Below are 18755 nucleotides of genomic sequence, written 5' to 3' on the forward strand. Positions count from 1 at the left end.
GATGTGAAAACAATTCACTTGTTCCCCCAGACCTGAAAAAATTACTGAATGTCCTGTTACATGGATGTCCAGCCTATCGTTGGTCTTTCACCAACTTCCTAACGCAACACCATTTCCAACTATGTAGCCTATGCATATAAGTGACATGGGACAAAAAGTGGTGTTGGTGACCTTGCATTAAAAGCACAGACGACGTTATGCAATGATGATTCCCTCTGCCAGTTATTAATGAGAACCCACCACCTTGTACGACAGACATAAACAAAATGACTTTGAATAAGCCACAAATCCGGGAAAGTCTCAGTAATGCAGTGTGGGTGTGCCTTAAGGCTCCAAAAACGCTGCCGTCATCTAAATGAACGGCCAAAACAACAGTTTTGAGTCGAAAATGTACTTATGAAAATGGTGCGACGGAGCCAATCAAGAGACAGATCATGTCACTGTGCTCTTTCACACCACCACGGCCTGACCTGTTTATTCAGCTGTTCTCACCTTCTATCCAAGCAACTGACCCCACCCATGTTGTGCTGCTCAGTCAGAAAGAATAGAGGAAGTTCCTGATCCGATATCCCAGATTGGAAGACAGACCTTTTCATTTATGGTGGAGTTTTTGTGGTCCAGATGCATCCACAAAAGAGCAAAGGGAGTGTGAGAGGATAAAAATGACACAGCTCCATAATTAGTTGCTTTCTGAGTCATACCCTAGTTTACAAGAACCCCAATGTTGAACTCAACCAGGCACAAAGGAGGAACCGGAACACTTAAAAGCTAGTTTCTACTTGCGAAATGAGCTGAAAAATTTGGCTTTGATTTTGTTTTCCCTTGTGTAAAATAAAGGAGAAAAAAATGAATGTTGGACATCTTTTGAGTCTCAACAGAAATAGAGGGCAAAATACCAACAATCATTTCTTGGTATTTTCAATAAGCCCTTTCAGATGCTTAACACTATACCACTAATATGGTGCTTTGAATCCTTTGAAATGTCGAGAGAAGTATCCTCAAAATAGTATCAGCCTCCGGTGACACCCCACAACCCAGAGCAGCAAGTTTCCTTTCTGGTTTTTAACATCGCCTGTGTAGCTGTGAACCATGCTCTTTTCATTGTCCGATGGTTCATTTCAATGATTGCTGTTATTTTTTTCACATGTCATTTGGGGTGAACTGGCAGGGTTTTGAAGTTATGTCAGAGTTATAGCCGTTCTTTGACATGAGTGGTGTCCGTCTGGAGAGGATTTACAGGGGCCCAAAGGGGCTGTCCAATAAAACAAATCATCATAAAAGTGTTTCGTAACATTACCAGTTTAACACAATATGTTCAAGTGAGTCCAATGGTTCTGTAGTGGAATCTTTTTTTTATTTCACCAAATTACATGTTAACATTTGGGCGTATGAGATCCAATGCACAAATTGTTGCCGGTGTGAGTGAGGATTTTATTTAACAGTGTTTATTATTGTGGTCGTACTTTGCAGTGGTGTATGTAGAACGGCTACTAAAAATGTTTGAAAGAGCCGTTTAATACTTGGACGCTCGATTTGGGGTAACCGAAACTATTAGAATACATCTCATCATGAGTGCAGTTAACTCGCGAATTAACAACCATTACAAATTGTAAATTATTTGGCACTCTCGCAAAGTGCATTATTCTAAAAAAGTATCTTTTGTATTGGATTGTACAGTTGTACCTAATATTGTGGCCAGTGAGTATATTTCTAAATAAAGACAAACATGTTAGCGCTTAATGGCCTGTGCAGCAGATGGCCTGCTATAGATAACAATCCAGGCAGTGTACTGTAATCTTAGCTTCAAACGGTCCAGTAACTGAGAAGGACAGGACACATAAAAAGAATACTTTTCAGGTTTTCAGTCTGATGATAATACAAAAAGCTCGTGAAAATTACATCGCAATTATAATTAGAAAAGATGCATTGCTGATAGATATCTGTGGTCAAGTGGTGCACATTGAGGAGTTTTGGAGCAGTGGAAGTACAAGTGCGCGATCCGGTACTAAACCACGAGCCGTGTACTTGGCCAACTGTGGCGTACAGTGAAGTGGAGGAATGAGCATGCCATGAATGGCTTCCTCTGTGTGACAATGGCTGCAGATGGTCAGAGGTCCCTACTATAGACAGGCTGCACTGTGTGTGCATGCGTGCTGCAAAAATTATACTGGAATGTGACGAAACTCCAAAGACAAATATAATTCAAGAGAGTCTTTCAGTAGTCAAGCCTTGAAAGAAACCCTATCAAAAGGAGGGACTCGTGTGTTGCAGTGGATCAAACAGATGAAAGCCCTTTGCAATGGTTTGATCCTTATGGCAAAGTGGAGACGATAGAGCCCTTTCGCTGCAAAATGAAAGCTTGTGTTAATTTCTGGGAGCAGAAGAAATCAGAAATTCAGTTGGGCTGTTTTTGAAAATTATTCATGACCCTTGATGTGTTGTTGTTTTTTTTTTTTTTAATTGTACGTATTTCGTCTGGATATAATTTGATAGCACAATAATTGTGAAGTGGAGCAAAATTGATCCATGGTTTTCAAAATTCTGAGCAAATATAAATGTAGAAAATATGCTATCCATTTGTATTCAGCCCGCCGTCCTAAAACCCCTAAATACAATCCAGTGCAATCAGCTTCCTTCAAAATTCACCAAATTCCTTCCATGTAAATTTACTATCGGTTGTAGATAAAATAAATGTTAAAGAACACAGTCACTTTACACTGATTTGTGGTTGTCAATGCATAATGTGCAAAAGAGGTATGAATACTTTTTCAAGACCAGTCACTGTAGGGCCAGTGACTAAAAAACACAAAAGACAAGCATCAACATTTTATAGTTTTATTTATAGATTTATAATCTGGCAATTATTTTATCATAATATTGCATTCACACACTTTCTTGACTCCCTTTTATGGTTTATTTCAAAACTCAAGACAGAACCTTGGGCAAGATTAGAGCGAGAGGAGTCTCAAATTCAGCCATTTGTGAACTGGTGGTAGTCATAGATGACCAATTCAGAAATAGACCTCTAAAATAAATACTTTACAGAGACAATGCATCCTTTTTACAATGAAGGTCTTCCTCAGAAAGACAGCGGGCACGGTCACAAATTATAGCTGCAATGTGCATGCTTACATAAACATATTCACAAGCTTACATGAGATGAGAACCTGGATATTACCAGTGACAAAATGGTAAAAGTCTTTTACCGAATCCAAGCACTCAGTCAACGCAGTCCTGAAAGATTCCCTTGTACAATCACAGATACCACACATACACAATCTTTAGACAAACCTTCAAAATATCTAAGCTACTATTATTTTTCCCTTTAAGAATAGACTCCCTTTACTGAAAAATGGAATGGACATTGAAAGTATCCCAACTATTATAGAGGTATATTTGAAAAAGATCTTAACATGGCACATCATTCGAAGGTTTAAATAAAACTTTTGTCACGCATTGTAGGGCGTCTTACGTCAGAGGACCAGTAAGTCTTTTCCTCGGAGCCTCAATGTGTGAGACGATCCAAAATGGAGTTCTATCTAAATTCAAGGCTAGAATTCCCTTGCTTCTTCGAACTGCTTGTAGTAATCCTCTTCCTGAGGGTTGTCACGACACTTTTGCCCATTGTTTGGTGGTCTGGCCTGGTTATAGCGACTCCAGTCTCCTTTGCATATGATCCAGGGCAGAATGTCCACTTTGTAGTGCAGGTCAGCCGAAAACTCTGTACTGATAAGATTGGGTGTTCCGGCACCTTTGCCTCGTGTGATGAGCTTCATGCTGTCGTCGTAGCAACAGTGCTGTGCGGCCAGTGTGGTGGACTCCAGTGTCAGCATGGAGCGGATACAGTAGCGGGCCGTGGGCTTGTAGATGTCCAGTTTCTCTTTTGGCCCGCTGGCATCTTTCCAGCGGAAATTTCTGTGTGACGGAGCGTCGTGCACATTGGTAGTGCTGTACGCCACCTCGGTCGGGTACGAACAAGGGCAGCTGGGAAGGTCGTTGGCCACCTTAGTCATGTATTTCTTCAAGAAGTCACTCTTGCAATTCATCCATCGCTCACAGCTGTCTGTGTCTACAAGATATGGAGACACTTTAAAATGCTAAATCTTATTCCAGCATTGGAAGATAAAAACAATAAGTAGAGATAATGTTACAGTGTAGGACCGCAACCGTGGATTGATGAAGTGCTTTTGACAGACTGGGAACATTTCAATGAATGACGGCGGAGGGTACTAAAAAATGTAAAGAGAAACATACCAACACCAAAGAGCTCGGTCGCATTGAAATCATCTGTTCCGGCAAGCAGGCTCACTTCAGTCGCTGCTGTCTTGAAGGCATCCTCAATTCCTGAGAAAAGAGTGGAACAGATTTTCTATCGACTCCAGCATTAGGTGCAATGTAAAGACAGCCAATACAAGAGCTGAATAATAGTAATTTATTCTAAAATGTACTGTACTCGCTTTTGAGAGATTAATGTAATTTGAGGCAAAGGAGGTAGAGCTGTCAAAATGAATTGATTAATTATGATTCATCAAAAACTGACCAATTATCAAATTCATTGCCTCACATTTTAATAATCGAGTAATCATTTAAAGACATTTTTAAATTGCAGATTGTCCTAATCTTCTGATTCCAGGCTCTCAAAAGTAATCATTCTCTGATTTCTCTAGTCCTTCATGAAAGCAGACTGGTTTATATTTTGTGTTTAATCAAAATAAGACATTTGCAAACATCTGCTTTTACTTTGGAAAACAATGGCCATCAATCTAAGTTATATCAAACACCATTCAGTCTACATTATATTAAAGTTATGTTAATAAGTCAGTCCTAGGATGCCAACATCAAGTATTTACCGGGGCAGTTTGGCATATCACAAGTTCTGGACTCCGTAGCCGTACAGGCGTAACCACAAGACCTGGTTCTTTTCTGGTTGCCATTTCCACAGGTGACACTGCACAGTGACCAGTTACTCCAGTCCCCCTCTCCATCCATGTAGTCTGAATTAGAGAAAAGATAATTGTTAAATAATGCAAAGGCATTGAACAGTGTGTGTGTGCGTGTGTGTGTGTGCGTGTGTGTGTGTTCACTAAGTAACAGGAACGGCCACACATTTAGCAAATTCCACCAATGATTTAAGACATTTAGTGCCGCGCTTCCAAATATTATAAATATTAGTATTGGCAAACCCTGGACACCATTTAGTTGCTCTATCCGTAATTCATCCGATTGAAAATGGAAAGTGAACTGGCAAGAAATCCTCTTTTAGTCCAATTATTGTTGAGCACATGGCGCTAATGGGCATACATGGAAATAGTTACACTCAGCTCGTCGACTGCCTGAGCCCATCTGCACAACCGCATGCAAACACAGATCTCACTGACATGCCTGTCTGGAAAGCAGCGCTCCATCAATGAGTAGAATTAATGTGGGCATGTTGGGATGGAAGTATTTCTGGCTAAGGTCCAAACCCTCTTATAGACTACATCCCCCACCCCTTGCCATCTGTCACTCATTATCAACAGATAGACACCTAACGCTCCCTTTCCTATTCTATGGAATACATTAGAACCAAACAGCAAGTGAGACCCAAGACTTTATTTGAAAACTAATGTAATAACTCTGAAATTCAGAACCAGCGACATGTTGCTAGAAGGATGCTATTTCGTTCCGGCGTGCTGTTGAGTGGCGCTCAAGCAAAGCACCAAAACACAAGATTCACAGGACAGGACCATCTACACCGAGGCTAGGTGGTGCTACACACCGTCCAAATCTGTATGGCCCCAGTTAAGCCCCTCCAGTATTTTATTTGATATTCTAAAGTACGAATTAGTTTCTTCGCTCCACCGATTTATCAGTCAAGCCCTCCTTTAGCAACAGGAAAGAAAGAAATCTTGGAGCAGTGCCTGATTAATCTACTCCGTAAGACATAACTCACAGAAATTGATCTTCACTGACGTCATAATTCAGATTCCTGACTTTAAATCCCAGACAGTAAAGACGACCGGACAGTTCCCTATGCCTATTGGCGTAGCACTAAGAAAAGGATAAATGACAGTCGACCACAGTGATAAGGTCGAAACATTAGACATGGACATGGGTTTGACAGGAAAAACACTATAAAGTCGCACGGCTAACCGCTTAAGTAAAAGTGAGAGTGGATAAAGTGACATTTTCCACAGCAGCCACATTCCTGTTCCACCGCATTGGTTTGGGCATGCTACGACTCGGACTGCACGCACACTGTACGACAGTGAGTGTAAATTCTTCCACATCTGATTTATGTGCGGGGTTACACTTGGAGAGTACTATGAGAGTGGTGAGATGGCCCAACTGTGCTTTTGGCAATCATTCCTGCTGCTCAACTTTGATGTTAAGAAGCATTTAAATTGTGTCACCTAGAGAGCTCGACACCATTGAGGAATCTGTCTCATAAAATAGTGTTAAAAGGTTTCGAGCAAGAGCTGCCAAAAACCTGTCTGGGGATAGCAGCACTTGTTATAGTGACAGCCTGAATCAGCAAATCTGTAAATTACAGGTCTTACATCAAACCGTGTACAAATGTGGACACGCTAGACCATGAATTCTACTGTAAATATTCAGTCGGAGCCGCTGCTGTGCTCACCATATTCCGTTTGGGGTTTGCCTCTGTCTCCTGTGCCTCCTCTCCGGTCCCAGTCCACCGGCGGCCTCAGGAAGTTGCTGTCCTCACCGTCGCTTCCGAAGGAGCGATCCTGCTCCTGCTCTTGATGAGTGCCAGAGGACGTGCGAGGCCACCAGTTTCTCCAGTTCGGAGAAGCCCAGTTGGGTTTATTCTCTTTGCGGTGGCCTTTTTCTGGCTCGTGTGCCTCCAATCCATCCACGACCTCAATCGTCACCTTCCATAAAAAGAAGAAAGGCCGTTTCAGAGTCATGCGGGCTACTTGTTTTATTGGGGGTGACAGAGGCTCAGTCTGTAAGAAATTTGGCTTTGGCGTCTGACAGATGCTGTTTCAAGAACATTGGTGGATGAACATTAAGGCTTGTCGCTACCACTCCCTGATTGTCCTTTTTAGATTGTAGCATATGTAATTTCCCGTGACGCAAATCTTATTAAATCTTCTCTTCGACCAAACGGGTCAACTGGGTGCAAAGAGGTGACACCTCCTGATAGCCATGTCCTCTACCCCCAACCCTCCCTCTCTCCCTCCCTCCCCCCTTTCTGTACAAACACATGTGCCTCCCAGATGAGCCGGGACCAGCACCACTGCCCCTCAGCCACCCTCCCACCTCACTGGCTCTCTCCACCTAAACACAAAGTTCAAAGGGCTCCTCAGCCTCCTCCAGACCATGAAAGCCAGATGAATCCCGGGATCAAAGACCCCCGCCTCCTCCCCTTCTTCTCCCACAGCCTCACGCCCTTGCTCAATTGGTGGCTCCTCTCTCTTCCCACATCTTGAGATGTTAATACACTTTGTTCGTCCTGGGATTTAGCGCCGATACTCGCAGAAATGAAGGGACCCCCTTGCTAGATTAAAACAGGGGAATCATTTAAACATAGCGGTGGTTAGCCGGCCATCTGCGTGCAGAGGAACTTATGGATGAGGGCTCACCACAAATTTACATAAGCCGCCAGCTGTATTCTTGCATCAGGCTGAGCAGTGGGGCATTGCTGGCAAATGTCTGCCTTTCAATCGTTATTATGATGGACGTGAGACCTCAAAGTCTACCCTAAGCTACACTACATTCCAGGAAATGGGATAGCGGAGAAGGCTGATGAGGGCATGAAAGAAAGGGGGGTTAGCGATGTGCACCAAACTATTCTCCATCTTCCTGCTCGCTCTTCCTGTCCTGACTGCTTGAGTAGCCATGTCTTACGAGTCAGTGAAAACATGAAAGCAGCGGGGCAGGTGCACAGTCACACATGGTCACCTGTATGTTGGGATTCTGCCCATTGATATCAGCTTTGGAGAGGTCAGGGAAATTCTGCAGATCCAGGATGAAGGCTTCAGGGCCATCTTTGTGGATATTACTGCCAGCGTCTTGCACCCACGGCAGGGCAGAGGACCGATGGGTAAAGCGACGACGCTCTGCACCGGTCCGCCAGGAGCCTTCGGGAGTCAGTTGGCCCAACGAGCTGCTTTTTGCGTGGATGATGTTCTGCCAAAAGGGAGGAAGGAAAGTATTTTATTGTTGGTTTGTGAAACCCTGATACATGACAGTTTTACAATCCTTTAAATGTCAGGTGTGAATGAGAATAACAACTACAGAGTATGTGACTTGGCGTGTGCACATCCAACAATATTAGGATGATCTCCCATGTTGACAAGACATTCATGTGGACATTACCTCTGCCATAAATCTCTCTCAACTGTGTGAGCTCCAAACAGTGGAGCCAGAAACTGTCTCCTGCTTTAGCCAAAACATAATCTGCCTAAATCATCTGTCTAACAACTGCTTTCAGTGTCTTTTGGACCGAATGCTTATCCAATTTTAACAGACAGAGAATGTTGATATTTTAACACAGTAAATATGCAGGGCTCACATATATAGCACGCTCCGATGCTGGCTGAAAGACCAACTTGTGTGCAACTGATGGTTTTCCATTGCAGTGTCTACGCAGACAACCCAAAGCAAACATCGCAAAATCATTACTTTGGGTTTCTTGGAGCCAAAGGAGCATTCATTTTGGTTCTTCTGTCGTGTCTGGGAGTGTATATATGCGAGTGCAATCAACGCATAAGGACGGCAATTACTCACACAGTCTGACAAAGTCAGCAGTCGTAGATAAGGAAGTATGAAATATTGCCAAGAAATCACCACTGATCGTTTGTCGTGTTATCTTTGTTCACGCTACATTTCTTCCACACCACTGTTTGTGTGGTCGGGTTTGAGGCAATGGAACACGGCGACAGTGCTGTACGGTTGCGGTGGCCAGTCACAGACAAAGTGTCAGCTCAGCCACATTGTGGTCTCCACAATAGCCTCCAGTGGAGCTGTTTGTGTCCAACCGAGGTACACTCTGGGCGTGAATAGGTACTGCTGCACAACATGGAAGAATTATAAATGTACATGTAACTTTAATGTAAATGCGAAGACGACAAGGGAAATAAATCCATCAAAACCAGTCTTATTTTAAATAGATAGGCAGTAAAGGTTAAAAATTCTTACAAATGTTTCATTCATTTTTATGTTTTTTTAGTATAGAACATTTCAACAGTAAAGAGTGTTTGTAGGGTAAAGCCTTCATGGACTGTGTAATCTGATCCAAACGAACATTCTGTGCTACACGTGGCATACAGATGATCTAATCCCAACTCCAATTTAGATGATCTCATATCAAACTTTAAAATATTCCACTATTGCAACCGTTCACTGTTTAGCTTAATACCCTAATACTATTTGATTTATGCAAGACTCCTGAACTATTTTGCCAACAGTAAACTAAGCTCTTTGGGATTACTTGTTAATGCAAATTGTAAAAACGCAAAGAACAATGAATATCTTACACATCTACAGTATACACTAAAGACTCACCTGTCTGACTGGAAACATAAGCATCTATGTATACACTAAGCAATAAAAACAGTAAATCTTGGCTTAGTTAATTCCATGTCCATTGAAGAAGTGCTATACCTTCTGACACCTTCATTATTTATTTTATTTTTAGTAGTATTAAAGTTTTACATCTTATAAATATTTTAATAATAAAACAATAAAGAGGCTAGTGAATATCAGCTCTCTATCAGCATGCAGTGTGAAGGTCCAACCAGATTGTTTTGTGCTCAAATTACATACACATTGAGTACTTCAGCAAATGAGCAGCCAAAAACCCATAGTTGGAAAATATGAGAGAATTAGTCATGAGAAAGGAATTACGTCTGAGTTGTGTAACTCCATCACTTCCTGATAGTGTCAAAATAAGCACCTCTCTTTTCCATATGAGCCTCACTGGAAATTGAGAGGGAAAAACATGCTGTTTTCTCATTTGTCTTTTAATATACTTCAGAGTCAGAAGCATATTAAAAGCAGTAAAAAAAAAAAAAAAAAAAAAAAAAAAAACGTCAGGCTGCGCTCCACTTGCCATCACTCCCGTGCAATCGTCCTCAATGAGCTATGCACTTTAATTTGGAGATCAAAAGTGACACACAGTCCCTCAGTTCATCTGGGCCCCCCATGGTGTCACCCCCTCCTCTCAAAAGCCTTGAATGAACACAAGCACACACAAGCCACCCTCCCCGCACAACCCTTTACTCTCGCTCCTGTTCTTTTCCCGCTTCCCGTTTTTTCACTTTTGTGACGGTTGCTTAAAGGGGCATGACTCCATTTTCAATTGGGAACAAGTCAGGGGTCCATCCACCCCCCTCCCCCCAGGAGGCTGGCAGGAAATGAAGGCAGTTGCACATTGTGCCAGATGCTTCTCAACACTGCACTCACGTCGGCGGAAAACAAAACGGCCTGTCGCACGAGTCATTCTTTGTTTACAAAGTACATGTGTATGAATAATCAAAAAATCAATACAAATTACATCGCAATAGTTTACGTTTCATTCTAATAGATTCACATCATGATGCACTACCGGAGTTGTGTGCTACCGCATCGATGAACTTTATAGCAACACAGTGTATTTAACAAATCACCTGAGCCCTCTCTCCATATTGTCACTTTTCTTTATGAATGCAAAAAGTCACCAAACGATCCGTCTTGAAGACATGCTGCTCTGGCGCCGCCATGATACCTGTTCTTTGTTTAGACTCACAAGAGCGTGAGATTTGACCAAGACTTGTGAGAGACAACAGTTCCTAGTCTGTTGAGGTTTAGTTAAAAATCACATCTTGTCACAGCAGGGGTATTTTCTCTGAACTTGTCCCTTTAGTATAACTCGGCTAGTCCTTGAGAGTAACCCAGTGAAGTAATTGAGAAATAATTCTACCCTATGTGGGTCTTCATTTTAAAGTGCATCGCTACAGTTGCACGGAACCACATTCTGTCATTCGTGCGTCTATGAATGGCATTTTAAATCTGACACCTTGGAATGACAATGCACCTCCTGGGTTGTGACAAGCTTCATTTAAAGATTACATCACTGCCCTCTGTGGTGGACCACTAGAGCATATCTACACAGTGGGGGGTGTACTGGGCCCTAAAATATAGCTACAGCATATATCCCACAGCTAAACATGATGTTAGTGTGAACAATTCGGGAAAACTCAATTTCAGAAGTGTTTGAGTAGTTTGTGTTCTATATTTACGTATAAAGTTTTTTGCAAGGTGGGGGGTACTACCTCCAAGTCCTCGCCCTGCCTGCCCAATCAAACAGTTGGCCGTGTGTCAAATATTCCACACATTCTTGAAATATTTTCCTCAGCTTTGCATGTCTTCATATCCAGCTGAACATAGCCTTGCTGTGATGGTACAGTAAAGTAAAGTTGCAATACCATCTACAAGTTAGAAGAAATGCTTTTTTAATTCATTCATTCCTAATTACGCTTTTATGAGTGATGGTGGGAGCAGATGGTTATAAGTTACCCATTCATCACTGGGAGGTGAAGAAAATATTTGTTTGGTTGCAGGCTAAATATATATCAACAAGCAGCTGGAGGATGCGAAACACTCGCTAAAAAGCCTGTTGATCCCAAACCTGTCTTAACCTCTGGGTCAGGACTGGGGGTTCTTTTGTAGTATGTGTGCTTTCTACTGCTGTTAAAATAGGCAGTTGAACTATTAGAGCATCTCTTAGGAGGTGATATGTTGACAATTGTTCCTCTTGTGAAATTTGGTGCGGTCATGTCGTTATGCTCTAAACTGCAAAACAAACAAAAACCCTGTGTGTCTAAGTACACTGGTTAACAAACGTTTTAGGATTTTTTTTTCATCAGAAGTGCAAGTAAACTTTGGAAAATATTAATTTGCTCTGCTTCCAAATCTGCCCTTATTTTTTTCCTCCAACACCTTTAATAATAATAATAATAATAATAATAATAATAATAATAATAATAATAATAATAATAATAATAATAATAATAATAAAAGGTCACTCATGCCTTGTTTCTACAATGCATGGCAAGTATAGGCATTATTTCTGCATTTCCATTTTCAAAATTGTTGCAAAAAGCAAATAAACAAGTGAAGAGGATTGTTAAAACAACAATATATTCTACCTTGTGGAAGCATGGAATTTACAGTAATGTATATTAAAAAGTTGTACAGACCATTAAGAAATCAGTGCCGTTGGGGCACCTAATGGAGTGTGGGGTGTGCATGTCATTGAAAAACTGTATTCAACTCCTAATAAGAAAAAAATGCACACCCCACACACACAGTTCCTGACTACTTTCGCGGTGCACCACCATCCCAAGCTCAGGAGGAGCAGCTCATCATCCAAGCCGTTGCCAGTGATGTGTGCATGATGACAGAGAAGTGCCCGTGGCAAGCATTTAACCCCCCAATACAACAACAGGGGGTGTGTCTGCATTGGCGTTGGGGGGGTGATCCTTGACCCTGCGTGCTCACTGACTGACTGACATCCCCAGGGGACACCCTCGGGACAGCCTCGCTTCCGTGCATGTATCAACAGACTCTCATATTTGATCAGTCCCATCTGCGACGACCCCCACTCACCTCGTTCTGATCCAGGCTGAGGCTGACGTTTGCCGGCGGCAACGGGCTGCTCCGGAGCACGGTGATGTGCAAGGTGAGGAGGAGAAGTCCCAGGAGCAGCAAGAGCTCTGCAGCCAGCCGCACCATCCTCTTGACGCGGCCGCCCTTTGGAGCCTCGGAGGTCGCCGCGGCTCCGCCTCCGCCCGGTGCAGAGGCTCCGATCTCCGGATCCGCCGGGGACGAGGAGCCGCAACACCACTTCGGAGCCACTTCGGGAATCAGAAATGCAAAAAGTGATGGGAAACGGATCGTCGCAGTCCCCCAAAATTCCAATTTCTACTTAGGAGCAAAAGTACTAATGCAGATCTGCCGGGCTTCTCCTTCAATAAAGTAATTCTGTTTACACTTGGAGTGAAACACGTGTGGATCTGCAGATTCGGATCCAGTTCGTATCGCCTGGCTGCTGCAGCATCAACTCCTTAATTCTCACTTGATCGTCCTCAAGGCGACTTAAGAAACGTTTCCACAGTTGTCCGCATCGTGCGCGATGTGACGGCTTGCCCACGCAACAAGAGCCGCTTGGATCGGAACCAAACAAGTTTCCTAAAGATGCATTCGACCTCTTGAGTCCTCACTCGCGTGTTCCGATCTCTTCAAAAAATCCTCCATAATGGTGAGGAAGAGGAGGGTGGGGGTACGAGCAGAAAGGGGGTCTCTCGCCTCAAGGTGTCCCGCAGAAGGAATGGGCTCAAAGCAAACTACCATGGCACGTTTGACTCAAGTCTCAAGAGCGCTTGAGTGACTTTTATACCATACACCCCCAACCCTTCTCCACCGCCTCCCAATGGGCGCCCTCCGCCTATTAACTCTTTCAGCCCCTTCATGGCCAAACTCAACTCAGAACTTTGCAGAAGCAGAATTTAGAAATCACCTATACTTACTCTTTTTTTTTTCCTGTGCCTTTTCTTTTCCCTTTTTCTCTTCTTGTTCTTTTGTAGTTGCTTCAGCTCCTTTCTGCAAAGTAATTGCAGGGTAGTCATGTGCCGCCTGACAATGTGCACTTTTTATTGGATATTTAATTACTAGTCATGTTTGTAGTCATGTAAAAAACCAAATGTGCCATATTTGTGTACTTCCGTGCGCTTTATTTTATTGCAAGATTTATGGTTGGAAAATAAATTATACTTAAAATAAAATACAATTGTGCACTACTGCAAATTACAATCACGATATAAAGCAAATAGTGTCGTGGGTGTCAAACGCAAGGCCTGGGGGCCAAATCCGGCCCACCACATCAATATATGTGGCCTGCGAATGCAAACCATTTACTTTCAAAATGTCTTCAACCATGAACATTGACTTTGTTTCTGTCACATAGTCGTCACTTTGAACAACACAGATATGATTGCAAACATTTTTGTTAACAATCCCTCCTTTGATAAATATTCCAAAATAATTGGAAAAAAAGGTCTGATTTCAAAACTTGTTACGCATAAATTTGTTGTGTACTGCATGTGCGATAAATACAAGATGATCATACAGTTCTGTGTTCACAGTCATAATGAATTTTTGATAAGTTTAAAAATAGGCAAATTGAGGAAATGCTAATCAAAGCTCAACCTTTTCCCAGGAGAAGCAATGTATCATGAGATGTGCCGAATGATTTTTTTTTAGGAAGAAACATTAGGTTAAACCATGGCTCACTCCTGCCATTCATCCACCAATAACATAATCATAATATGTAATCATATATTATGATATTATTATGATATTATTATATCATATATATATATAATAAAATAATATATAATCATAATATATACAATATATATATATTAAGCACAATAGTGTCAGCATGGCTAATGAGTGGTGAGTGAATCTGCCTTAGAGTTCTGGGTTCAAATCTAGGCACCGGCCCCTCTGTATAGAGTTTGCATGTTCTCCGTTTACTTGCGGCTTCCTCCCACATTCCTCAAACCTGCATTTTGGTCCACTAAAGACTAAATTGCCCGTAGGTGTGAACGAGAGCGTGAATGCTTGTTTGTTTGTGCCTCACGACTGGCTGGCTATCCGTTCGTGGTTGACCCCATCTGCTGCCCAGTCAGCCGGAATCGGCTCCGAACATAATGAGGGCCCAAAGGTGACGGAAAATGGACGGATGGGCGGATATGCAATAGTACTGATAATATTGAAATGATTAATAATAATCATGATACCTGTATTGGCAGTGACATTATTAGGCTTGAATCCACCCTTGGATTTGAGTTTTTCCTTACTTATAATGTTTTTAGATGTATTTTGTTTTTTGCATGCTTTTCCCGTTGCAAATGAATTCTTGACACCATCCACTATTCTGACATAATGACGTCTGCCGTGGTGTGACCTTGGTGGTCCGGGGCGTCGGATGATTGTGCAGAGGAAGGCACACAGGAAGTCTGAGCACTCACACAGCACAAGGCTTCTCAGCCCTATGTGTCACCGAGGATGCCGTGACACTTCACTTCAGGAAGACAAATGGTGAGTAATGTGATTAGCCTTTCACAGACTTTTTCTTTTGTCGCCTACAAAGGCTGGCCCCTGTGTTATATTGTTGCACCGTGCCTCTGCTCAGGCACACGTGACACATGGAGGGTTGACAGATCTAATAGAATTGGGCATCTTTGAAGTCAGATCATTTGCATTCAGGGTGGGCACAGGAAGAGATGTTTCAATACCTTACACAGAATGCATTATATAAATGAAATTTAAACTAATTATAAAAAGTGCTGGCTCAAAATGTTAGTATACTTTAAACCACAGGTGTCAAACTCAAGGCCCGGGGGCCAGATACGGCCCGCCACATCATGTTATGTGGCGCACGAAGACAAATTGTGCATCAAATTCGTGTCATTACTAGAATTGCAAATTGTCTTCACTTTTAAAAATATATATATATATATTTAATATTTGACCAGTTTTTACTCATCTGATTTGAAAACGAGTTTTTTGTCAGTTTGGTTTGTAGCTTATACTTTATGTATGAGGTGCTCATACATTTATTTGGGTTGACAGTCATAATGGCCCTCTGAAAGAAACTATGACTACAATGCGGCCCGTGAAAAAAAAAAGTTTGACACCCCTGCTTTAAACAGTCACTATGTAATGCTGTCATTCTCAAGTAAAAGTATTGCTAAACAATTAAGCTAAAGGTGGGCTCACTATTTAGCAGGCAGCAATAAACTCTTGATTTTGCCCGCAAACTTGAGTTGCTGTCTTATTTGGGCCAGATGCAGCGGCGCTGTCTAAACCATGTAAATCTCTCCTTTGTCTGCTTCACTTGCCACAATTGAAAGATCTCCCTCCAAATGGAAAACAGAGCGCATAGAGGAACACTTTGGCTGCTTTGGACACAGTGGTGGACATCAAAGCATGGCAGAGGATCCCCCTTTAGAATAGCGGCTACATGCCATTCCAATAAGTGCAGTCTATTTGGATGTGCAGTTCAAACAAGGGCTGGTGCAGGCTGCTCTCTGGGCCCTCGCCACCAGACGTCTGGCTGCACAGATGTTTTGAATGCCACTCAAGACCATTTGCAACTTGGGTTGAAGCTGAGGCCATTTACAAGTGACTACAGGCCAGTCTGGCTGCACACACCTCACCTTTGGGTCAACACACATTATTGGAATCACTAGTAGAAGCTGTTGTGTGTTGAATATGCAGCGGGGTCAAAGTTGTTTTTTAAAAAAGATTTGGCGTTCATACACCGGCACACGCATGCAAATTGAACAAGATATGATTGAGGAGTAGACATTTAACTTTGATGTAAGAGGCCTCAGAGGTCCCCACTCACCGTAGGGTGCCAACTCTAAGCCTCGACTTTTTCACCTCAGCTTTTACACCTGCATCTTAGCAGCAGTTTGGCTTGGATGCTTATTTTCCCAAATTAAAGATGAAAGGCTACATTTCAGAATGTTATTGATGATCATCTCATTCCAACTCCAATCTGGTTGTTAAGATGTGTCTTTAAATGCTAAGAAGTGTATTTATTTTATTTTTTTTTCATCTTAAAATGAAAACCTGTTTGCAAAGATTTTAAGATCAATCTTTGGAACTTGTGCTCATTAGGATCAAGGGTGTGCGGGACCCTACCCCAAGTGACTTTAAGCAAGAGGCAGGGAACACCCCAATAAATTGTGATGCGTCAGGGCAGTACCTCAATACCTCTGTGACAGCCCAAATCAAGTAGAAGCATAATGGTAGTGTAACATGCAAAAGCTGAATTTTTGATGGAGCTTTTGTGCTGGTTCTTATCAGGTTTTGCCAGTGTGCCTTACGATGTGACTTTTGAGAGTAAAATTGTTTACATTTCGGTCGCACTTTACAATGGAAACATCCATCAGATAGTGTGTTCTCTGCAGATGTGATTGAATGTGATTTGATTTCTTTTATGACTATATATGGCCAAAAGATGGTTAGATTTAAACTGGAGCTTACAAAACAAATCCGCATTCCCCCCACTGTGCTATGTGCAAAAATGTAGCTGCTATGTCTGTGCATGTCAGAGTTTGTCTTTCTGAATCATCACAATAGGGACTATTGTTTGAACACCCTTACGTGTGCGATGATCGGCGGAGTCTTTTTTTTTTTTTTTTGCAGAAGAAATCTGTTAAGTGTCCCTGCAGTCTTTACTTCCTCACCTTCACTGTACACATTTAAAAAAAGCCAGGCTGGTTATGGGGAGGACTAATGAACCACCCCCTTCCCCATGTCCTGTCGATCTATATGAAACAGTACATTGGCATAACGTCACAGTGGTGGAGGGACTGTTTTGTATTGTTTCAGGCCTATATAGGAGCCAGATGTGAATATACACTGACACAACAAAGTGATCCACTATAGAACATTTTGATCCTTTGGGGGAAGTAGGCTTTCTTTTCATCCCATGTCTGTTTTCTTCCATGTTTTTCACATGGATACGCATACTGTGCAATGTCATCTGGTAAGGGATATGTTGCTTCATCCTGTAAAGCACATTTTACTATTTTATGTTATAGACGAAATGCATCAAGTCCTATTACATCTTGTGAAGTTGCAGTTTCATCATCTTCTTGTAAAGGGTATACATTTAGTATTTAGTATAATATCATTTAACTATCTCATCACAGATGTGAGAAGTGTTGTCAGTAGTCCGTTTATTTCCTTTTAAGCTATGCCCTCTTTCAAAGGAACATGTATTTCAATTGTTAAAATGTCTTGTCCTGTTTGATGATGCAATGCTAAAGGCCGAACAAACAGCGTTTTGGAGGTCTCCTGAAAAGTGATGAGGATTTGGCCTTACTCCAGCTATATGTATTTTACTGTACGGTAATTTCTTTAATGAAAGATATGTTCATGGTTGTCTTTCACATTCTGTCGACAAGGACATACTGTACATATTTTATCTGAACTATATTTCCTCTATTTTTATGTAACGGAGTAATATTCAACCTCATGCGGGCAATCATTGTGCAATGAGAGTTTAACATGAGTGCTGTGCATGGAAAATAATCAAATTTCACTTATTTGGTCAAACATTTCAGATTTATTGATAATGTATCTTCTATCTATGTCAGGTCGAGCAATTATATGGTCTTCCACTGAATGTGTGTGCCCATTATTTAAGTGAATGCACTTTTTGTTTGGCTAGTGCCATATTTTTTTTCAAATGTAAAATATGTGCCCTGGCTCAATAATAGTTAGAGAATATTGTTGGAAAGGAGATGCATTTCATACTTATCGTACAAGAAATCTTCCCATTTATAAAATACGATCACACCATTGTTTACACAGAGTTAAAGAACACAAAGGCAGTGATACACCCGAGGGCAAACAAGTGTCGACTGGAGCCCGTCTGACACGTTGTGAAAAACACATTTATCATCCATCCAAAATCCTTCCTGCGTTAATCAACTGATTACCCCATTGCAGGAGAATTTGGAGCTCATTGCGTTAATTGCCGGTTTAGGTTTCTGTTGGCTCAGGTGCTGCATACCCCGCGTGCTTACCTTCGCAACTGTTGTAGTTTGTGTGCGTCAAAGGGAACAAGCTGCTCTTTAAAACATCAACAATAAAGCTGTGAAAAATATGAGACAGCCTCCAACAAAACAAGCCCCAACACTCTGCATCCTCCTCAGGGTTTGGAAGGATTAAAAACAATGACAAAT

The 18755-nt window shown here is 41.9% G+C and overlaps 1 protein-coding gene across 1 annotated transcript; it reads right to left on the reverse strand.

Annotated features, from left to right (window-relative positions):
- Positions 1-2821: 2821 nt before the first annotated feature.
- On the reverse strand, positions 2822-13365 carry ism1 (isthmin 1). Its single transcript, XM_049735767.2, has 6 exons — positions 12595-13365; positions 7906-8133; positions 6620-6872; positions 4851-4994; positions 4255-4344; positions 2822-4069 (listed from the first exon to the last, which is right to left on the reverse strand). The coding sequence occupies exons 1-6, from the start codon at positions 12718-12720 to the stop codon at positions 3552-3554; spliced, it is 1359 nt and encodes a 452-aa protein (XP_049591724.1). The 5' UTR covers positions 12721-13365; the 3' UTR covers positions 2822-3551.
- Positions 13366-18755: the final 5390 nt, after the last annotated feature.

This window comes from Syngnathus scovelli, chromosome 12, assembly GCF_024217435.2.
Source record: "Syngnathus scovelli strain Florida chromosome 12, RoL_Ssco_1.2, whole genome shotgun sequence".
Lineage (NCBI taxonomy): Eukaryota > Metazoa > Chordata > Actinopteri > Syngnathiformes > Syngnathidae > Syngnathus > Syngnathus scovelli.